This window comes from Mastigoproctus giganteus, chromosome 13 (genome assembly GCF_048544385.1).
Source record: "Mastigoproctus giganteus isolate SK-2022 chromosome 13, ASM4854438v1, whole genome shotgun sequence".
NCBI classification, from domain to species: domain Eukaryota; kingdom Metazoa; phylum Arthropoda; class Arachnida; order Uropygi; family Thelyphonidae; genus Mastigoproctus; species Mastigoproctus giganteus.
Genome location: NC_143587.1, coordinates 57052280 through 57076927, shown reverse-complemented (window position 1 = coordinate 57076927; position 24648 = coordinate 57052280). Strand labels below are relative to the sequence as shown.

The 24648-nt window shown below is 37.2% G+C and overlaps 1 protein-coding gene across 1 annotated transcript in view; it reads right to left on the bottom strand.

Annotated features, from left to right (window-relative positions):
* Window positions 1-663: 663 nt before the first annotated feature.
* The window catches only part of mTor (serine/threonine-protein kinase Tor), a 704297-nt gene continuing 680312 nt past the window's right edge, over window positions 664-24648 (bottom strand). Inside the window, exons 54-58 of the mRNA XM_090387576.1 lie at window positions 13475-13543; window positions 13160-13231; window positions 12421-12498; window positions 6577-6682; window positions 664-881 (exon numbers count right to left, since the gene is read on the bottom strand). Of these exons, the coding sequence (XP_090243702.1) occupies window positions 866-881; window positions 6577-6682; window positions 12421-12498; window positions 13160-13231; window positions 13475-13543 (341 nt within the window). The 3' untranslated portion in view covers window positions 664-865. The remainder of the gene's footprint in view (window positions 882-6576; window positions 6683-12420; window positions 12499-13159; window positions 13232-13474; window positions 13544-24648) is intronic.

Below are 24648 nucleotides of genomic sequence, written 5' to 3'. Positions count from 1 at the left end.
CCAACACTGTGGAAAGCCTTGCAGGCAGCATGGCTGCAGATCCCTATGGATCCCTATCTTCAAACATTTAGTGGAGTCAATGCCTAGGTGAATAGCGGCTGTTATCTGTGCGAATGGTGGCTCATCACAGCATTAGGTAGGTAGTCATAATTCAGTGATCACTCAGTGTATGTTAGTTTCACTTCATAAAATCTTTAAAAAATGTTTCATTCATGTTAATGGCATGCAACAAAGGTTGGTGCTAAGAAAGAAAATGTACTACATTAAGTATGCAGGTTTTCAACTTGCATATAAACCACTGCTTCATACATGCTCAAAATAAAGATAAAATAAAATAAAAAATATATATATACTTCCTGGTCATCACCTTTGACATTTCGCATTGTTGCCTCCTGAATAGTAAGGAAGAGGGGAGGTGGAAGCAAGCTGCTACAGGAAAGTAGTTTGCAGAATCTACCTTTATGTAGGGATATCTAACAGATGGCACATTACTCATTCCACTAGTTCTAACCATTACGCTACAAGATTAGTAAAACACTGATTAAATTTCGAAGTTTCAATTCATGTGAGTCAAACTGCATATAAAAATGCTACCACTAAAAGACTGCTTTTTATATACAATTGAAGAAATATACAATTCATGATTCTTTTCTTGCCCTTCAATCGATTCCTTTCAGTGGTTGGAAGAATGTATATTACAGTTTGTAATCAATCATAGAAATAACAAAAAGGTGAAACTTAGTGTATGCTGCATGAGTCCTTATTAATATACATATGTACAAAGAGTCAAGAATATATTAATTGAAGAATCTGTGCCCTATTCTTCTTGCACTACTTTGCTTGCTTGAAGATTTGAGGATGTTGTCTACCAAAATGGACACCTAATTCAGAAAAAAAAAAAGCAAGAATTACTTCATGCGTGAAAGGTCAGTAAATGCCATTTTATAATTTTTTTTTTATCAAACTTAAAATAATAACAAACAGATAAACAGTGTAACCTTTATAACAAACCTCCCAAAAATGAAATTTTTTTGGGGAACCTTTGATTTCGAAGAAATTGCTGCTTAACTGACCAACTGTTTGTTTGTTATTTGGTTTTTAGGAGCATTAGCAACTAAGGCCATACTGCTCTGGGGATATGCGGTGGTCATTCCCTGACCTTTCCGCATCCTCCGTATTTGGTGGTGACGGGCTCGAACCCCGGTTTAATCAAGAAGCGTGTGCTACACACTGCTGCTCCTTCCCACCTGGCTACGGAGGCACCATTGACCAACTCTTTTGATTTAGCTGGAAATTTTCTGATAAGTTTTTTCTTTTGGTCACTGTGTTATTTTTTAATACACAGATATGCTATTTTTTTCAATTAGAGCCTTACAACTTTAACATGTGCTTAAAAGCCGATGTTATGATAAGAATTCTTGTTGGAATTATATTTCCATCCGAAGGGATGGAAATTAATGAGAATTAAAGGCCTTCGTAGCCGACTGGTCAGTAGCACACGTTCCTTGAGTAGACCAGGGTTCAAGCCTCTGACTGCTAAATACGGTTGATCTGCCATATTTAGCAGTCAGGGGCTTGAACCCCGGACCGGACTGGACCAGCGTGGCAGATTATGGTCCATTTCCCTCAACATGAATTGCTGAGGAGGCTTCCATCCTGCAGTGGGTTGATAATAGCTGCAGTTTTTTTTAATGTCCAAAGGGACGTTAATTCTCTTCACTCCTGTTACTCCTTGGCTTCTCAATTCTTCTGTGAGCTCTTCTTGTGATACATTTAAGAGGTCCCACTTGGGGATTACTCCTCCGGAAGAATTCAGCGTGTTGTGTGGTGTTGCAACGATTGGTAATCCTCCAAAAATACTGGATATAGGCAAAACCTTCCCAAAATCCCCAACCTGACTATCCCCAGGGTTGAGGACTACATACCTATTAACAAGCCACGGCGATCCACACTGCTCCTGTGGACAACTGGAAACATGGGAGCACCTCATGCACCACTTCCCCCTCTGTGAGGATCTCCAATCCATCCTGATTACAGAAACCCACTTTATCCCCAGAGACAAAGAGCAATGCCTCCTGGAGTCAGAAGAAAACTACACAGCTTTCTCAAAATACGCCCAAAATCTCTTTGCGAGATGATGGATTTTCCCACCGAGACAACCACAACAGCCAACGTAAAAGCCAACCCAATGTAACAGCATCACTGAATAATCGGCTTCTGACCTACATCAGACTATGTCACTCTGTCAAAAGTCACCAAACAAGCAGGACTGAAGACATTGCATGGGACCACGCGTGACCCTAGAATGAACCAAAAAGAAGACACCTACATCAAGAACAAGAAGTAATAGACTAGAAGACAACCACCTCTTACTGGGACCTGTGTCCCAAGCATGACAAAATACTAGACTGGGACTCTGAATGAAATGGCAGCCTTGCTGTCCAATGCACTACTGCCAATCTGAACTGGTTCCCCTTTTAACTTCCCCTCCTTTCATCTGGTGAGGCATGGGCTTGTCTCACTGACTCTCTGGGGTTGCCTTCTCTATCGTCCCCATATTTCTGCCTTTTCCCCCACTCTATCTGTATGCAAGAAAAAGCCCTACACGTCCAAATTTAACTACACCCAAATTACATCACCCACAAATAATTTTCAGCCTCTCAAATTCCTGTGCCATCCCTACCACAATCACTCCGCATCATTTTTTTAAGGTCCTTGCCACCGAAATCTCAGGAAACTAGGTGGCAGGACCTGCCAGAGTAATTATCTTAAACTACTGGTGTATCTGGTCTGCCTCCATAGGGCGGAGTGCGGGCAACTTCAGGCCTCAGCAGGGATCGGGCAGCTAAATGGCCAGAAGAACAGTACACAACACTACATGTAAACAATACCCATATACTTTCAAATCTCTGACCTTTACAGCATTCTGTATCACAAGACAATGTATATTACATAGAGATGAGGGAAACCCCTGTGCCATTAAACACATTTTACACTGGCACAATTGTAATAATGGCAAATGATGCAAGCATGGCTAAAGGCATACAATGCAAGGAAGCAAGCTTATGCAGCATCGCCAAAAAAAAAAAAAAAAACCCTCCCATTTCATCCCTCCATTCATTCCAGTTCAGCCTCAAATTTATTTAGGCTATCAACTTCCACAACAAAAGATGGAAGTCTGTTCCACCAATCAACCACCCACTGGCTAAAGGCAAGCTTCCACACATCTTTTCTACAACTGGCTTTCTTCAATTTGAATCTATGACCCCTCAGGTTAATAACTGAGCAAGAGGAAGAATCCCATCAGCATTCAGCTTGCTCAACCCATTCAAGGCCTTATACTCTACAATCAGATCACCTCGCAGGTGGCGCCTCCGTAGCCAGGTGGGAAGGAGCAGCAGTGCGTAGCACACGCTTCTTGATTAGACCGGGGTTCGAATCCGTCACCACCAAATACGGAGGATGCGAAAAGGTCAAGGGAATGACCACCGCATATTACGGAGCAATATGGCCTTAGTTGCTAATGCTCCTAAAAAAAAAAAAAACCCTCACAGGTGCCTACTCTCCAGCCACTGCAAATTGCAGAACTTAAGCCTTTCTTGGTAAGAGCACCCCTTTGTTGCCCTCACCAATCTTATTGCCCTTCTTTGTACTCGTTCTAGCAACTATCTACATCCTTCCTAAAATGAGGCCTCCAGACCTGTACATAGTACTCTAGGTGAGGCCTGACCATTGCCTTGTACAACAGAATAATCACCTCCCTGTCACTGCTAGCAAAATTCCTATATATCATTGAAAAGACTCCATGACCTGCCCTGACAGCCCGTCTGCACTGCTCAGCAAACTTCATATTTGACTGCACAATTACCCCCAGGTCTTTTTCACTTTCCACTTCCCTGAGCGTAGTACCACACCATTGGTACAACTGTGTGGTACTACACTCAGGTCCTATGAAGAAAGCGTATATATCATCGATGCCACGTGCGTGGGGGGGGGAAGGAATACCTTTCCTCTAATAATTTGTCTAATTCTTAAATTTATTCAAACTGTCCACTTCTATATCACTGGAGGAAGGTTTGGTCCAAAATTCTACCTTTTGGTTGAAAGCAAATTTCTGCACATCTATCCTGCAACCATCCTTCCTCAATTTAAATTTATGCTTCCTTATGTGTGTGTGTGTGTTCTAGCAAGAGTATGGATACCAGGATGATGTACCACCAAGGCTGCTGTAGCAGTGTCTCATCTTACAAACAAATGGCAGATTAATCTTTTGGAGATGCTATTCGTTTGAAAATAGTGCAATATCAGTGTAACTTATTATGAAGACAAGTTAGTTCTCCTGTGAGCATTATGACAATTGCATTAACAAAGCAATTTAAATCCTACTGGCTGCAAAAACATGGAAGGACAAGACAGTCCTCCAACTTCTTAAAATGATCTAATAGTGTTAAAAATGTAAATTGACTTCTTAAATAAACAATTGTGATACATATGTCTATTTTATTTCTTAGCAGTTTTGGACACATTTTTTTTCTGAAATTTATATAGCCACATTATATGTAAAAATACAGTAAACCCCCGCTATTCGCGGGGGTTACGTTCCTGAGAAATGTCGCGAATACCGAAAACGCGAATACTGAGTTATTGCTCCCATAGTAATAAAGGGGTTCCGTTCCAAAGTATGAAATATATAAGAAAAATTTTGTCTATATGTATTATATGTACCTTCATAACATGACTATGTACATAGACAGTACATAGTGAAATGCAAGCATATGGCATCGAAATGAAAATAAGAAACAATTTAATATTAAATGTAATATTTATTAGAAATTTCAAACCAGCGCCTTTGCTAGCTAAAAAACTTATCCCACCAGTGCTATCACCAGTTTCGCTAAAGTGTTGATAAAGGAGTTTTGCCTTTTCACGAATGATGAGTGAACTTAAGAGAATTTTATTTTGAGTTCGGTCTTCTATCCACAGATTTAAATCTTTTTCCATTTTTTTTTCTAATTTAACATCACGAGTTACAGAGCAAATTTTTGAAGCAATTAGCGCTTTTTCATGGACACTACGGCGGATTTTTTCTTCCGATTTTTGGATTGATTGTACCGTTGACTCATTGATTTTATAATGTTTTGCCACTGAAGAGAGACACTTTCACCATTAGAAATTTTATCTAATAACTCAATTTTATTCGCTAATGTCATCACCTTCTTTGCTATTTTCACATTTCTCTTGTTATTCGTAGCCATATTTTTGTAGGGGTTAGAAAGAACTTGTCCACAATAAAGTCACTTTCCTTCCGTTAAAAAACTCGAAAAGGTCTGTTTTACACTGCAAAACGGTAGATTTGTCATTTTTGTAAGCATATCAATTTATAAATTGATAATGGCTGCAGTTTACCTTTTACTGAAAAAATATTGCGCATCAAGGGAAAAAAATAGCAAAGATAAAAAAAAAAAATGATAATAAGATCAATTTATAAGCATATAAATTAAAAGCAAACGACGAAACCTTGCATGGCAAGCGCATAACACATACCGAACAAGGATTAGCGAGAAACATCCACGCTCGCGATTTTGTCAACTATCTCCCCCCACCCACTGAGCGCTGTTTTGACTGGCAAAGATAATTTTAGCCACGCTCATGTTTTTTTATGGCGGAAAATATTCATGGCGCTTTAAAATTCACATTTTTTTTAGGTTTCATTTTATATTAAATCGGCGATCGCGAATACGCGAAACCGCGAATACAGATACCGCGAATAGCGGGGGTTTACTGTATAACAAATTCTTTGCTGTTGTAGGTTCAGCACTTGCTTCCCTACTTTAAACATTTGGAGTTGCTCTAGTATGATGATGATGTATTTGTTAGTCACAGAGTATAACGGATTCACGTTAGCAACAGAGTATGACCTATTCACATTAATCACAGCGTCAACTACCACAATTATTTGATTTATAGAATCAAGAACCACAGAGAGTCTGGCAATATTAAATAAACTTCTTAAACACTCAAAAGAATTAAATGTGTATTGGTCCTTTCTTTTTTGAAGTAATCGTAAATAGTAAATTCTGAAACTAACATAAATCTTTTTTCACACCTTTTAGCAAGAAAGGGGCTCTGTGCCACTATGTTTGAAATGTACGATATTTTCTAAATGACATTTTCTCAGAGAAGTGCATAGGCAGAAATCTGACTTGTTGCCACTGAAATTTTTTTTATGGGGTCATATAAAAAGTATAATTTACATATCAAAATCATGTTTTTTGAAGGACCTTAAAGCAAGGATCATCAATGCCATTAGAGCAAAATACTCAATAATAACAAAACGTATACAAGGTAGAAAGTATCCCAATAGAAAGATTAGAAAAGAGAATATAGAAAAATATCCAAATGTATTCAAAAAGTTCGATGACAGAATTCAGCAAAGTAATATGAAAAATGGTGGCTTTATTAGTTTTATAGCCTTACAACTATAATAAATTTGTGGAAATCTATTAGTGGAAATCTATATTATCTTATCATCTTAAGTTAAATTACAAAATCATTAATTAAAAAAAAGACACCTACCATCCTATATAGCACTGACATAAATTCTCATGTGAAGTTGCTTGTTTGATTAACAGATCCACCTGCTGAGGAACATCTAATGTAAAGTCTGGACCAAAATCTCTACCTGAGGGGAAAAAAATTAAAACGTTTACAACTACTAAGTAGTAGAGGATTTTCATTTTCAGAAATGGTACAAGCAGAAGGACTCACCTGTGGATTGCACAGTGAATAGACAAAAAGGGACATGGCAAAAGGTGAATTGCCCAGCCCTATCAATATTTATCAAACAAAAGATTTAGGTTTAAACAAAAAGGTTTAGTAATACAAAAAAAATATTTTTTCCCTTGCTACATTTCATATATGGTATGTCATAAAATTAACGAGATTGATTTTCTAAAGTGCGACATGGCAACAATGAGCATGTATATCGTTTATCAGTGTGTAGGTTGAACTATCCCCTCTACAGGCAACCCCCATATAACACAGTACTTCTACAACACGGTTTCGCTCTAACACGATTGATAAATTGCGGCAATCCTTGCACAACATGGTATTTTTGAGCTTTTGTGCTGCGGAAACCCTGTACAGTATTATGTTAGATGTAATTTTCAACATTTCCATTCCTTTTAGTGAATCCCTGCAGTTGACTTGCTAGCCATTATCGCCTTCGTGATATTTTTATAAAGCATATTTCTGGAGGTCACTACCATAAAACAATAAAAACAATTTTCAGGTCACTACCATAAAACAATAAAAACAATTTTCAGTTTCCAGTTTATTGGTCTTTTCTGTTAGTGTAATCAATTAAAAACGTGTAGCAAACTCGATCTTATTGCATTTGTGATAGTTCCGATAGCTGGTATTCTGTGGGTTTTCACGTTATTATGATGAAATGTGTTTCCCCTTCCATGAAATATTCAATCATATAAAAAACATAAATTCCCCAGGTTAGATTCTATGCAATTGAACTTGTGCTTGACCATAAAAAATTGTCACTTCAAAGCGTGCATGCAGTTTGTGACTTTTAAAGAAAGCAGAAGGTACATGAAATCTAGATGCTGCAGAAGAGATTGTGCTTAGCAGTGATGAAGAAGAAAATTAATTTAACATACGTTATCTGACATATAAGTATCACAGTTTGTAAGGTAAGATGTTTGTTCAGTTATTACTATTTAAGTTACCACTATTATAAAAATAAAGTTAAAATATTAAGTTATTACTACTATAAAAATTAAGTTTCCAATAGTCATAAAAAAAAAAAAGTGTATTTTTGTTAGCTTCTGAAACGTACCCCCCCCCTTTTTTGTACTGGTTCTTAGTCCCATATAACACGGTTTCGCATTACACAAAATTTTGTAGGAACCAAACTACAAAATTCATTCACTATGTGTTGAGCCATTTTGATGTAAATAACCAATGTTTGTTGACTCTCACAAAAAATGGAGCTAAAGATTATCAAGCAATGTTATGCCACAAAATTTTGCACAAGCTCAACAAAAGCACGACAGAAATGTATGAAAAGTTAAAATGAGCACATGGAGATCAAGTTTTATCCTGGTCCCAAGTTTACTGATGGCACTAGGCTTTTCTCGTAGGGCATAAAGTGATTGAAGATGAACCATGCAAAGGGGGATATGTTTCTGCAACAACAGAGATAAAAGTGAAGAGAGGTAAGGGCTCTTACTGTGTATGACCAACAGTTGACCATGAGATTGATGTCAGGTGAGCTCAACATGAGTCACTGAGACATCCACAACATTTGAACAGTGTTTGGGCATGCACAAAATTTGTGAAATAATGGTGCCAAAAAATCTCATTGAAAAACAGAAGCAAAATTGGAAGAACACCTGCCATGACCTCAATTGTGCTGAAACTGAGCCAGATTTCCTTCAGAAAGTGATAATAGGTGATGAAACGGATTTCTGAGTATAATTCAGAAACAAAAAGAGTGGAGAATAACACACTGCAAATTCGCCATGCCCAAGAAAATCCTTTGGCGCCTCCGTAGCCAGGTAGGCAGGAGCAGCAGTGCATAGCACACGCTTCTTGATTAGACCGGGGTTCGAGCCCATGACCACCAAATACAGAGGATGAGGAAAGGTCAGGGAATTAGCACTGCATATCCCCGGAGCAATATAGCCTTAGTTGCTAATGCTCCTAAAAACCAAATAACAACAACCAAGAAAATCCAGAATAATATCAATGTCCATCTGTTTTTTTGATCAGTGTGGAGTGGTGCATAAATAAGTTGTGCCTCAATGTAAAACTGTTAACCCAACTTTCTACTGAGAAGTCCTTGAATTCTGCACATTTGACATGTAAAGGCCGAAAATAGGATTTTGCATTATGAAAATGTGCCCTGACATTGTATGCTGTCTGTTTACTGAGTTTTGACCTCCAAATATATTCCAGTATTACTGCAACCAACATATTCTCTGGATATATCACTGTGAGACTTTTTTTTTCTTTCTTTTTACTAAGATCAAGAAGCAATATAGCCTTAGTTGCTAATGCTCCTAAAAACCAAATAACAACAATTCAAACAACCCCCACTTCCACCACACCAGATGGAAGTTACTAATCAACTACCCTCTGGCTAAAATGCAAATTTCTGCACATCTGTCCTGCAACTCCCCTTGCTCAATTTAAATTTATGTCCTCTCATGGGTATTGTGTAAAAAAATATGGAGGTCCTGAAGTCTCGAAACTTTATTAGACAGGTGGACAGACAACTTGAGTAGTCGAAACCCATTAATTTTCGTAAAGTTGGACAAATGCTAATAATTTATTGTAATTTTTCCTTGTAGTTTGTTTGTTTGTTTGTTATTTGGTTTTTAGGAGCATTAGCAACTAAGGCCATATTGCTCCGGGAATATGCGGTGATCATTCCCTGATCTTTCCGCATCCCTGTATTTGGTAGTGACGGGATCGAACCCCGGTCTAATCAAGAAGCGTGCGTTACGCACTGCTGCTTCTTCCCACCTGGCTACGGAGGCGCCTTTCCTTGTAGTGGATCTGCGATCTGATTATGGATTTAAAATAAACTTTGTGGGTTTTTTCCAAAAAGGATAGTATGGGCTATTTTTGGAATATTAAATTTTAGAAATATTATATATTTTAAGGCAGAAGAATTCTCTTACCTAGGGTTTTCTTCAGGAATAGCTGCATCCTGGTGAGGTGTAATTCAAAAGGTGTTGAAATAGCATATATCTGGAAGGGGGATGAAGGAAAAAGCAAGTTTTTGTCCTAAATCCTTGCATGGGGAGTAATTAAAGGTATCACTCCCTGAGGACATCATCTCCCTTTATACCCATAATTACTCCCCATGCAAGGATTTAGGCAAAAGTTTGCTTTTTCCTTCATCAGTTGGACAGACTACTCAAGTTGTCTGTCCAACTGTCTCGTGTGTATTGTCTGAGCAAGGTAAAGAATGACATCAGCATTTAGGTTATTCAATCCATTCAATGCCTTAAACACCTCAACCTGTGTGCAATACATAGATGTGGCCTAAAAACTGCCTTATACAATGGTATAATCATCTCCTTATCCCTTCTGGCAAAATTCCTGTACTTCATTGAAAAAATCCCATGAGCTCTCCTACCAGCCTGTCTATACTTTTCAGAGAAATTCATGCCTGACTGCACAATTACTCCCTGGTCTTTTGGTTCACTACAGTGCAGTACACCATGGTATGTTATTCCGACACTACTGTCCTATCTTACATTTGCAGCATTTTACATTTGTCTATGTTAAACTTCAATGCCGTTTCTCAGCCCGTCTGCCTATTTTTTCTAAATTTTGTTGAAGAGGCATTCCCTGATTATTATTATTAACCACCTAGCCAACCTTCTTATCATTAATAAATATTGAATTTATGAGATTAGTGGAGAAGAAAAAGGCATGGAATCATAATTACTAGAGAGCACAGAACCGTAAAGTATAAACTAGTCTGAAATTAAGTCATTAAGGGAGTTAGACAGGGCAAGGCAGATCACAAGGTCTTTGACTGCACATGCAAAGAAAATGAATGAACCACATTAGCCCACTGGAAATGAATGACATAGCTATTGATGAATTTGTTCAGGCCGCTGGCAAACTAAATAAATATTTTAGATCTGCTTTTGCACGTGAGAAAATTTTTAGGGATGAGGATACTATAGGTATATCTGATTCTAACTCAGAGTTAAATTGTTTTATGATAACTGAAAGGAAGTTTGAAGACTAGTGAAGTTAAACTGTTGAAGCTAAAAGTAGATGAGGCACCTGGAGCTTATGGAAACTATCCTGTTATGTTCAAAGAAGCAGCAAAGGAGTTAAGCAGTACTTTAGTCATAATTATGAGATATCCCTTGAATAATACGAATTCAGGAAACATTTCAACAGACTGGAAATGTGCAATTGTCTCTCTTATTCAGAGAGGAGGATAAAAGGACAAAGTCAATAATTACAGAACTATAAACTTTACTTCTGTGTCAGGGAAAATAATACAGTTAGTGGTTAAAGAAGTAATCTAGGATCATCCTGACAGGAATGTAGTCTTGTGGAAATCACAGCATGGATCTGTTAAGGGGAGATCCTGTCTGATCAAATCTGATTAGACACTATGAAGTAGTCACACAGGAACTGGATGCAAAATTTAATTTTGACATCATGTACTTAGATTTCAGTAAAGCTTTTGATACTATTCCACAAGAATGATACTGCTGTAAAAATCAAAGTAGTGTGGAATTAGGGACAAGTTACCGCTATGGATAAAAGAATGATTGAGTGGCAGGAGACAATGTGATTATTAATGGTTTGTGTTCTTCATGAACTAATGTTATTAGTGAAATTCCTCTGGGTTCAGCATTGGTCCCCTATTGTTTTTAATATTTACTAATAATACTGATGTATGCATATCAAATTTAATGTTTAAGTCTGCCGATGGTATAAAGGTGGGGTTGACAATAATCAGGTTTGCTACTTGAAGAAGGTCAGGATAAATTAGGCAAATGGATTGAAAAATGGAAATTTTTGTTTAAAATTGTCATTTGTTTAGCAGTTATCACAGAATAACATACCATTTGGGTGATACGAGTCACCAGCTCAGAGGGTTTCATTTGGGTAAATGAAACCCTCTGAGCAGTGCAGACTAGCTGCAAAGACAGCTTGTGGGTGTTCTCAATGAAAGAGTGATTATCTTACTGCACATGGCAATAGTTAGAATGCATTTAAATACTGCATACAGATATGAAATCATCATTTTAGGAAGTATGTAGCTCTTGGTATGGGTGCTAAGAAGAGCAAGAAGTATTCACAAGCATAAAAGCAGGTGGGTACTCCTATCAAGAAAGACTTCAGGTCTGAAAATTGAAGCATCTGGAAACTTGACATCTGTGAGGCTTGGAGATATCAAGGAGACTTGATCGAAGTGTTTAAAGCTTGGTTTGGGTTGAGCAAACTAAATGATGATAGTATCTTTACTCTTTCTCGGATGACACACAAGGGGGCATAAATTTAAATTGGAAAAGGGTGGTTACAGGATAAATGTGTGGAAATTTTCTTTAAGCTAGAAATAACTAATGTCAATTTTTAGTTTATGCATATATGGCTACACTGAAAATGCAGTTTTTATGAGCAGCACATGGCTATCAGAATTACTTCAATTACATTGGCCAGACACTCATGCCATCAATGTGGACATACAAATGATGATATTTCCGTGATATTATGTTCTAATTATTCTTTACAATGTCAGTGTTCTATTTAGAATTACATTTAGTTTTTGAACATAGTGATCAAGATCATCTGCATTGAACATATGTAAGCTAATAACCTTCTCCTCCTAAAAGGACTGCTCAAGAATTCAGCAGACTTACTCACCTGTCAGTTTATCCCGCACTCTGTTGATGATTGCAAGTGCCTTCTTATTTAATGCATCGGGTCGATTTACATCTCCATCTGTGGAAAAATACCTAATGTTAATATTTTATAAAATACAATGTACTTATAACTCTACAAAATTTATTATATTCAATTTAAAGGAAATGTCTGGATTCCATTTTTCAGATATACAAGAATCTAATATAAAAAAACATTATTTTCATGAATATAGAAAAATTATATTTCCATAATCTTATGGCCATTTTTTGCTATTTTACTATTAGTTATGGATTCCTCTACACACGAGTACCCCAACACATGAATCATAATTTTTCTTATTTAAAATTTTAAAGAAATCTTATAATTATATATTTGAAATTCTTGTTTCTGTAGTGCTATTTGTGAAATAAAGCATTTTTAAAATCAATGCCAAAAAACAATAAAGATATCCTTGCAACTATAAAAATAATAATATATCTATTAAAAAAGAATATAAATACTGATTTGCTTATGTCAATATGTTGGTACTTATGCAGCCTAAGATATAAAATAATCCACTCCAATTTGCTTGATTATTCTTATGGTAAACCCAGACGTGATATTCATTCATGTACAGATTTTCCGCAAAAATACAACATAGCAATCATATATTATTTGATTTGTAAATGATACAGTTCATTTAAAGATATTCTTCCTGAAATCTTTTAATACTATTTTGAATATTTTTATATAAACTTACCCCCACCATTTAATGTAGCTTCAGTTTTCTGTGCCCCAAGTTGTGAATCGACATCAACTGTTTCCAAAATATCTATTAAAGAACACAAGCACAAATGGATGTATCAGCAATTTTGTTTCCATGTTAAAAAGTTTCATATGAATTAAGTTATATTATTATGGTGAATAAGCCTTCTTATAAGAAGGTCTATCTTGTTTAGTTCATCTTCCAATATTTGGAAATGAACCACACAAGATTTCTAAGAAATGCTCACAGATAAAAATGAGACTCAAACTGTGGACTAAAAAAATTCATACGGACAAGATGCCAACTTACCAGTCTGTTCATGACTAGAGGCAGCAGATGAATCGCTTCGAGCTTTTGAGTGCTTTCCCTTTGGCTGAGCTGGATGGGGAAAAAAACAAACAAACTAGAGCCCAGTATATAAGACTCAATATTGTTATATGTTCTTTAATAAACCAAAAAGAATATGTATTATTAGCACGATTTTAAATGTTGAACTCTTTTTATCTTTAATTATTTGTAGCCTTTAACTTTTTTACAAGTGAGTTTACAGAATGTGTGTGTGGATCTGCAGAGGTGAACTTTCTGAATATACCTGTACTACAGGTAGTAAGTTTCAATGGCAGTAAGCTCTGTGGTGCAAATTGCTTTATGGAATTTTAGGTTCTATAAAAATGAACACTTTGCACATAAATTTTTTAAATATTAATGTGTTCTTTTACTGACTCAATTATCCAATGTTGGGGTGTAATTATTGCCAGAAATCAAATATAAAAAAAAAAAAAAACACGTGTGGCAAAAATTTGTGAAAAAATCATGAAAAAATAAACTTCTTGTGTTTTGTTTATCAATGCAGTAATATTCTCTACATCGATTTCTATATAACGTGATTTACCAATCAAAATTCTATAGAATTTATTCAATTTCAGCTTTTGCATACCAAAATGGTTAATTGAACTAACAGGTATCAGTTTTTCTTTTTGGTTTTCAAAGCTTTTTTTTTTACTGTCATATACTGCAAATACTGTGGCTACAATCACTTGGAAACACAGATAAGTTTTGGTAATACTATTTAAAAGTTCTAGGCAATTCATATATAAATGGGCAAATTATCTGAAATGACCCTGAAATGTACATCTAGGTATGTACCCCAGAGAGTCCACTGATATGCTAAGAATATTGTAACCACCAACCTGAACATTAAACAATTTATTTAAAAATAAAATAAATAGGCATTAAAATAATTATAAAAGAAGAAAAACTATTATGAGCATTGTTGTTATTTTCATCCATCAGTCACAGCTTGCCCATAAAGTCTGAGACTTTATGGGCAAGCTGCCTCCATTCTGTCCAGTTTACAACAGTTTCTTTCAAGTCATTCATGCTCATGCCAGTGTTGCTCTTGATGGTGTCAAGCCAGTGTGTTCTCTGCCAACCTCTTCTCCTTATCCACTCCACTCTTTTCCACTGACCACTGGAGAAAAATGTGGTGACCTACTCCAATATTTTTCACCAGAATACTTTATGAATGAGTTCAAGAATTATGACCATTATAGATATTAAAAGTAAATAAAATCAAATACAAGAAATAATGTGTTGTATAGCAATTAAAAGCAATAAGAATATAAAACAGCAAATAAGCAATAAAATAAACATACTAGGAGCTTTTGAGGCACAGGACTTCTTTTTTTAACTTAGACTGAAGCAACTACAACAACAATAGCCTTTCTTATACTCCAGTAGTTACACTGGATACACAACACCATGCACATCGAGCCTGGTGGATGAGAGAAAAGAAAGAGGGAAGGAAAAGGAAGAAGTGGGCTAATGTAATTTAACATTCATCAGCCAATCATTCATCAGACTCTGAATGCAGTTCGTGACAACTACCTGCTCGATTATTTACCTGCCATCTCTCATCACCATGTAAAATAACAGTCTCCATAATAGGATGTATGCAGGCCTCAGAATTATGATTAATAATTGGATTCACAACAGCTATATGGAGGGCCTCTAACCATAAGAGGTGGAGCACATTATGTAGCCACATCCAATATTTCAATGTTCATCTGGGGGTTAAGATTTCAGTACTGCTTGACCCAATAATGCTCTGTGACAGCAGAACTGCTAAAATCAGCCAGGCAAATAGCCCCACATGTTTGGAAACACAATTACATAGCCTACACTCAGTTTCGCCAATGTAACCTATCCCACCATCTTGGCAAGCAATACGGTATACCACTAATGAATGATGCAACAATGGAAGGGTCGACGTTATTGCATTGGCAAAACTGAGAGCAGGCCACCTGATTGAGTTTCAGAGCATGAGGGAGCTATCTGCCAGACTGATTTCAGTAGCTCTGCTGTCACAAAGCATTACTGGGTCAAGCAGTACTGAAATCTTAACCCCCAAATGAACACTGAAATATTGGATGTGGCTCGTAATGCGTGCCACCTCTTATGGTTAGAGGCCCTCCATATAGCTGTTGTGAGTCCCATTCATCATCAGCCATTTTCAATCCACTGCAGGATGAAGGCCTTTCCAGTTCCTTCTTTTTGAGCACTGGCCATCCATTTACTACCCAAGTCCCATTATTAATTATAATTCTGAGGCTTACATACATCCTATTATGGAGGCTGTTATTTTACATAGTGATGAGAGATGGCAGGTAAATAATTGAGCAGTTAGTTGTCATGTACTGAGTTCAGAGTCTGATGAATGTTAAATTATGTTAGCCCGCTTCTTCCTCTTCCTTCCCTCTTTCTTTTCTCTCCTCCACCAGGCTTGATAACCATAGTGTTGTATATCCAGCATAGCTACTGGAGTATAAGAAAAGCTGTTGGCATTGCTTCGGTACAAGTTAAAAAAGAGGTCCCTATACCTCAAGAGCTCCTTATATGTTTATTTCATCACTTATTTGCTGTTTTGCATATATTATATTCTTATCGCTTTTAATTGCTATACCATGCATTTTATTTACTTTTAATATCTTTTATGCTCATAACAGTTTTCCTTCTTTTATAATTATTTTAATGCCTACGTATTTTTATTTTAAAATAAATTCTTTAACATTCAGGTCAGAGGTTACAATATGCTTATCAATATGAGTATACCTGATACCCGAGGTCTCTTCTATTATATATGTACATAGTGTGAAAGAGTTAACTCCTGAAATTAACTCTTTGGAAAACAACTTGCTCTTGAAAAGCAAAACAAAGCTTGTGCACATTTCTGGGACTATCAATTAGCTCAAACTAGGTGCTGCACAACATTAGAGCATGACTGGAATGCAGATACAGCAGTGTGCCACAAATGAAATGCCTGAAATTTTATTTATTATTAAATCTGTTTATTTCCAATAGGCAGAGATTGGTCTCATGAGAGATGAAAGCCAATTGAATAGAAAGGTGTATATTTAGAATGTAGACAGTACATTTAACAAATACAGATGACTGGGGGGGGGAGTGAGAGAGAGAGAGAGAGAGAATATGTACACTAGAAAAGATCACATACACAAAAAATGAAATATATTATAATAACAGTACAAACATAACATAGTTTCACCCTAACATGGTTAGAGAATTGTGGCAAACCTTGCACAACATGGTATTTTTGTGCTTTTGTTTGGGGAAAACTGCACTATTATGTTGGATGTAATTTTTCAACATTTCCATTCTCTTTTGTGAATCCTCGCTGTTGACTCGTTAGTCGTTATGAAAAAATAATTCAGAAATCCCCGTATTTTATTTTGTTGGGAAATCCCTGTGTTAAGTTCTGTGCTATTGAACTTGTGCTTGTTTGAGACCATAAAAAATTGTGATTTCGAAGTGTGAAGTTTGTGACTTTTAACGTTTTTGTAAAGTTATTTTGGTTTTCATTTGATTGTTTATAAATTTTTCTGGGTATGAATTACTAAACTTTTCTTAAGAACCATATTGGAACAGTTTCTTTGTTGTGAATTAAAATCCAGCCCTAAATTATGCCTAAGGAAAGTAAAAAAGCACTGCTCAAAAGAAACTTTATTTCTCTAGAATCAAAGATACAAATTTTAGATAGTCTTAAAAAAGAGGAAAGGTATCATATGTTGCAAAAAGTTTAAATTTAAATGAAGTAACATTCTGGACCATAAAGAAAAATGAACAGAAAATTAGAACTGCTGTTGCTACAGGACCTTTCATTTCAGCAAATATAACAGCTCATCCCCAAATACCAATAATTGAGAAAAATTGAAAAAGCACTCAGTATTTGTACTGACAACAGCAGTAAAAAACGGATCCCATCAGATGGAAATGTAATTAAACAAAAGGCATTATAAAAATTTATAACCATTTAAAAGAAAATTGAGCATCTGTTAACCTGGAGTTTGTTGCCAATAAAGGTTGGTTTCGCTGATTTAAATTTTTTGGTTTTTTTTTTTTTTTTTTTTTTTTTTTTTTAGGAGCATTAGCAACTAAGGCCATATTGCTCCAAGATATGCGGTGGTCATTCCCTGACCTTTCCGCATCCTCCGTATTTGGTGGTGACGGGCTCGAACCCCGGTCTAATCAAGAAGCGTGTGCTACGCACTGCTGCTTCTTCTCACCTGGCTACGGAGGTGCCTCACTGATTTAAATACCACTTCTCATTACATAACATAACATAAGAATTCAAGGGGAAAGTGCATCGGAATTTCAAAAATTATTGATGAGCATGAATACTCACCACATCCAGTTTTCAATGCTGATGAGACAGGTCTTTAGTGAAAAAAAATGCCCAACAGAATGTTTATTTCAAAAAAGAGAGAAAACTGCACTAGGCTTTAAGGCATCAAAAGATCGTGTAACGTTACTTATGGGCAGTAACACATCAGAAGATTACATGATAAAACCTATGCTAGTTTATAGATCTTCTAATCATCATGCAATAAAAAGAGTATATAAAAAAGCTTGGGTAGCTGCTGATTTATTTAAAGAATGGTTTCTAAATTGTTTTGTGCCAGCTGTGGAAAACTATTTAAAGTGGAAAAATCAAGATTTCAAAGTTTTATTACTATTGGATAATGCACCAGGCCATCCAAATATTGAAGTAATGTTCCTACCAGCTACTAACTTCTTTAATTCAGCCGTTAGATCAAGGCATTATATCTACCTTTAAAACTCATTACATCAGAAAAGCGCTACAATGGATTTTGAAAAACATTGGTTCCAAATCTATTGAAGTGATGGAGGCCTGGAAACATTTTTCAATTGTGAATGGGGGGAGGGGTTATGCTATTAGTTAAGAAACACATAAAAACCAAGGAAGTGAAGCCAGTCGACATCGCTGGACAGTGCAGTGCTGAGTCAGTTTGGTGTGACATAAGCATTGGGAGATCAAAATTGAGAGTAGGAGTATGCTATAGGCCTAATGACTCTGTTGAGTATAATAAGAAACTGTACAGGAAAATAGAGTGGGCCAGTAAATCAGAGAGTCTTATAATGGGAGATTTTAATTTCCCAGATATTGACTGGAATTTGGGGGCTGGTCACTCACACACTAGCAGGGCTTTTGTGGATTTATTGGATAATTGTTTTCTACATCAGCATGTTCGGGAGGCAACTAGAGGGAGTAATACTCTTGATTTGATTATCGGCAGTGATTCTTCATGCATTAAGAATCTGCAGATAAATGAACCACTAGGTGGCAGTGATCACAGTGTGCTGAAGTGGGATTTACTCAAAGAGGTAACTACCATTAGGGGTAAAGGGAAGGGTTATTGCTTCCGTAAAGGCGACTACGATGGACTGAGACAGTATTTAAATTCTATACAGTGGGACCAACTGATGATGTTACCAACAGCAAATTCAAAATGGGAAGCATTCAAAGAACTTATCTTGGAAGCTACTAGGCTTTACATACCAACTAAGAAATATTGTTCAAGGTTTAGGCCAAAATGGATGTCAGATGAACTAATGAGGCATATGGCAGAGAAGAAAAATGCATGGGATACTTACAAATTAACACATGACACAGAAGCCTATGATAGATACAAGTTGATATGCAACCAAGTGACAAAGGAGGTTAGGCAGGCGAAGGCAGATTACGAGAAATCTTTGGCAAGGGATGCAAAAAAAAAACAGCAAAGAGTTCTTTACTTATGTAAACTCTAGAAGGAAGGGGATGAATCAGATTGGTCCACTTGATATTGATGGGTCAACTGTTGATGATCCTGCTCAGGTAGCTAACAAACTAAATGAATATTTTGCATCGACATTCACACATGAGGAGTTATTCAGCAAGGGGAATGCCAGAGGTGTATTCAACTCTAGCAGTAAGCTACAGAATCTTGAAATAACTGGGTGTAAAGTGGAGGAGAAATTGTTGAAGATAAACACAAGAAAGGCACCCGGGGTGGATGGGATCTATCCAGCTATATTAAAGGAGGCAGCAAAGGAAGTAAGAAAACCCTTAGCCATAATTATGAGAGCTTCCTTGGACTCTGGGGAGGTACCCATAGACTGGAAATGTGCAAATGTGACCCCAATTCACAAAGGAGGATCAAAGGCTGACACAAGTAATTATAGACCTGTGAGCTTAACTTCTGTTCCAGGAAAATTAATGGAGGCACTGGTTAAAGAAGCACTGCAGGATCATTTAGACAAGACTTCAGTTATAGCTCGGACACAGCATGGTTTTGTTAAGGGGAAGTCTTGCCTGACCAGTTTGATTGGATACTATGATGCAGTCACAAAAGAACTGGATGCAGGGAATAGCTTTGATGTTATATACTTGGATCTGAGAAAGGCTTTTGATACTGTTGCACATGGAAGACTGCTACACAAATTGGAGCAGTGTGACATTGGAGGCAAATTGCTGCTATGGATAAAGGGGTGGTTGAGGGGGAGAAGACAGAGAGTGGTAATCAATGGACACTGCTCATCGTGGACTAATGTTATTAGTGGAGTCCCTCAGGGCTCAGTGTTGGGTCCATTATTGTTTTCTGTATTTATAAATGATATTGATGATGGTATATCAAGCTTAATGTTCAAGTTTGCAGACGATACAAAGGTTGGCAGGGTTGTTAAGGACACTACTGACACTATGCTACTGCAACAGGATCTGGAAAGGTTGAGCAGATGGGCTGAGAGGTGGCAAATGAAGTTTAACATTGACAAATGTAAAGTACTACACATGGGAAACAGCACCCCCAGAGCAACGTATCAACTCTGTGGTACTACACTGACAGTGGTAGAGAATGAAAGGGACTTGGGGGTGGTTGTGCAGGCAGATATGAAGTTCTCTGAGCAGTACAGACGGGTGCAAGAGTAGCTCATGGAGTATTGTCAATGATATACAGGAATTTTTCCAGCAGGGATAAGGAGGTGATTATTCCCTTGTATAAGGCAATGGTCAGGCCACACCTAGAGTACTGTATACAGGTCTATAGGCCTCATTTCAAGAAGGATGTAGAGCTGCTGGAACGAGTACAGAGAAGAGCAACAAGATTAGTGAATGTAACAAAGGGCTGCTCTTACGAAGAAAGGCTTAAGTTTTGCAAATTACAGTGTCTGGAGACTAGGCACCAGCGAGGTGATCTGATAGAGGTGTATAAAGCCTTGAATGGTTTGAGCATGCTCAATGCTGATGGGATTCTTCCTCTAGCTCAGAATAATCACCTGAGAGGGCATAAATTCAAATTGAGGAAAGACAGATGTAGGATAGACGTGCGGAAATTTGCCTTTAGCCAGCGGGTGGTTGGTTGGTGGAACAGACTTCCATCCCTTGTGGTGGAAGTTGATAGCCTAAATAAGTTTAAGGCTCAGCTGGACAGGTATTTTGAACGAACAGAGGGGTGAAGTGGAAGTGGGGTTTTTTTTTTTTTGGCTGATGCTGCATAAGCTTGCTTTCTTGCATCAAATTCCTCTACTAATGCTAATGTTAAACTCTATTGGAATCATAGCTTTATCACTCAAAGAAGAAAATCTCAAAATTAAATGCATGTTGGAAAAATGTATGGCCAGAGTCAGTTCATTCAGGAAATATGGTCGAACAGGCAGAAAATGGAATCAGTGCTAGAGTAGAACTTGCTAAGTAGGTAGGAGGGGAAGGTTTTGATGATATTACTACTGGAGGCGTTCAAGAATTACTTTCAGAAAAAAGGGGCTGGTGAAGTGGATTTGGTGGAAATGGCATCGGAGGTAAACTACATCAATTCAGAGGATGATAGTGCAGATTAAAATTTTGAAGTTACAAATTTTATACTAAAAACATTCAGGAAGGCATAAACTTAGCTGAGCAATTAGAATCTTATTTTTTTGAATGCAGATCCTTTGACTGAAAGGAGAATGAAGTTAAAAAGGGAGCTTCAAAAATGCTTAGCTCTATACCATGAAATTTGCAAAGATCTATCAAGCAAAAGCAAACAAACCCAGATTACAGATTTTTTAAGAGAGCAGAAGATACATGAAATCTAGATGCTGCAGAAGAAAGTTCAGAAGATGAAGATATTCTGCAACACAGAAAATGTTCTTATTTGATTGTCCTTAGCAGTGATGAAGAGGAAGAAAATTAAATGAACGTACATAATCTGACATATATGTATCACAGTTTGTAAGACTATTCAGTTATTACTATTTTTAATGAAAATTAAGTTTCCGATAGTCATAAAAAAAATGGTGTCTTTTTGTTAGCTTTTGCAATGTAACCCCCTTTTTTGTACTTGTTCTTAGTCCCGTATAACACGGTTTCACACCACACAAGATTTTATAGGACCCTAATCACCATTTTATATGAAGATTACCTGTATATCAAAAATATAAAAGGATAAATTCAAATACGTATGTATAAATTAAAAAACTGTAAAAAGTTAAAAATATCAGACAAAAATCCATAAATAAAATCCAAAAAACATTTTAAACCATTATCCATAAAAATATGAATAATGGTTAAAATAGTTGGTTCATCTACTCTCAGCAGAAAAGAGTCTTCCTCTTTTTGGACCTTGCACAGACTGGAGTGCCACTGCTTGATTACTGACTTCATCTGCTTTAGTTTATTTACATCCTGTCTGTGGCAAGGATCTTGCCACTGGGGTTTGTTATGTATTGTTTACCTGTAGTCTGTAAAAGGGACTGATAGGCAACAGTTACTCAAGGAGATCTAATTTTGCAGCATTATCAGCTAGATTGTTCCCTTGATCCCAATGTGGCATGGGATCCAGCAGAAGCAGATATCAAATTCAAGTTCAAAAAGGGAATAATGCATCTGATGAATCCAGAACAGGACTGGATGAGGATTATACCTCACTGTTGATAAAGCCTGCAGCATATTTGATGAATCAGTGTATATGATATATCTTTTATTTTTGCTAATTTTTATGTGATCCAAGCTAGTTCTCATGCAAGCACCTCAGTGATATATATGCTCTTTTCTTGCGGAAGATGGATGGATATGTGGAAGGACAGCAGCTGACCACACATATGATTCTGACTTATAGCCATCTGTGTATAAAGATATTTCTAATCTCAACTGGGCAGAAAGTCAGATATTTCATTTGATGTGCTGCAAAGAGTTGCCGGTAGACAGTTGGTGGCCTTCTCCTAGATCTTGAGGGAGAAGTTACATGTTGGAAGATGGGCATGCCATGGCGGAAGGAATTGCCTTAGTGACTGTGTAGCATTGTCTACTGCCATGTTTGTGTAACAGCCCTTGGATTCGAATACCAAAAGGTTAATTGGCAATCTGATGGAAGTTGTAGAGATTTTTCCCATAATGGCTCAAAGACTGATGTCCATGTCGGGGGTAACTGGGCAGGGACTTTAATTTAAAAGCATACTGTAGAGACAACTGCTTACATCAAAGAGAAAGACATGGTTCATTTGCTTCATTGTAGAGGCTTTGGATAGGAAATGTATGGAATGCTCCAGTTGCAGTCCGGATGGCCTGGTGGTGGACCGGATCTAACCATCGAAGTGCACTATCTCTAGCAGAAGCATAAACCTGGGAGCCGTAATCGAATTTAGGATGGAAAAGAGCCAGAGTAGGGTACAGTGATCTGCACCCTACAAAGTTGACAAAAGAGTATGAAGGATGTTAAACCCTTTGGCACAACTTGTCCTTAAATTACAAATATGTTGTAGAAATGTCAGCTTCTTGTCAAAAAAAGTCCTAGTAATTTGACCTCTGCTATCACTGAACACAGTTTTGCCCAAGCCTGGTTCAGAATTAAGATCACATTTCCAACAAAAGTATACAAAAATGGTCTGTGACAAAATTCTGAACCCATTAGCCAATGATCAAGATGCAAGATGATAAATTGACCTTTGCAGTTGCCTTTCAACGAATCTCATATTCTGCAAATGACAAAAATAGCATAATATCAACATAGAGGACATTGTTTACCACTGGTAGAAGTTGTTCTATGATAGAGTTTATTTAGCAAACAGCATGACACTTAAAACAGATTCTTGAGGGACCTCCTTCTCCTCTTGCCAAAACACTCAAGAGACAGTGCAGATCCTAACTGAACTTGAAATCAGTGATTAGAAAGAAAATTTTTAATAAAAACAGGAAAGTTGCCCCTAAGACCAAAGTTATGGAGGTCTTACAATATGCCAAACTGCCAAGCTGTCCATATGCTTGGATTTTATAAAAGCATCACATATGTACATTTTTAACCCCAGGCTCACATCGGGTGAGTATGGGCTTGGCACACCCAGGATCCTGAGCTGGATATCATCATTCTTCTCTTTCTTGGTGATTCCCTTCTACTTTTGACTCTCTCTCTCTCTCTCTCTCTCTCTCTCTCTCTCTCTCTCTCTCTCTCTCTCTCTCTCTCAGGGTAACTCAGGAATTTTTTTTTTGGTTGGTGCAGCATAAGTCCCAGGCTTCCTTGCACCATATAGCTAATAATTATTATTATTATTACCAGAGGAGGAAGAACATACCAACACCAAACGAGAGGAGAAACAGCATGAAGAAATACAACCCACATCACAGCTGAAGTGGAAACAGACAAGGTCATGATATTCAGAATAGAGGACGAGTAGAAGAAGGCCCTAACAGAATTCGAAGGAATGGATCCTACAAAGACTCACATGATACCGAAGCAGAGGCCGAATAGAACCTTGTGGAGAATCACAGACCACCTGAATCAGCATATAATACTGCATTTCCACAACATCTATGGTGCAACTCTGGAGGCCATCCACACAGCCATGTATTGTGCTTCCACAAGGATTAATGGAAGAGAAGAGAGAGAGAGACCAGCAGCAGAAGAACCGAAAATTGAAGGAACCACCAGCTTGGGAAAGAAGATTTCAACAGAAGATAGAAGAATTAAGAGTCAAGATAGGCCAATTGACCCAGTACCAACGGGGCAATAGGAGTAAGAAATTAATTTGAAAAGTGAAGAGCATCCTCAAGAGAGAGACAGCGTCCACAGAAAATATGAGACAAAAAATCAGAAAATAATAGGATAGTACTTGGACACATTGAAGCAGAACCTCCTTGCACTCAGCAAGAGACT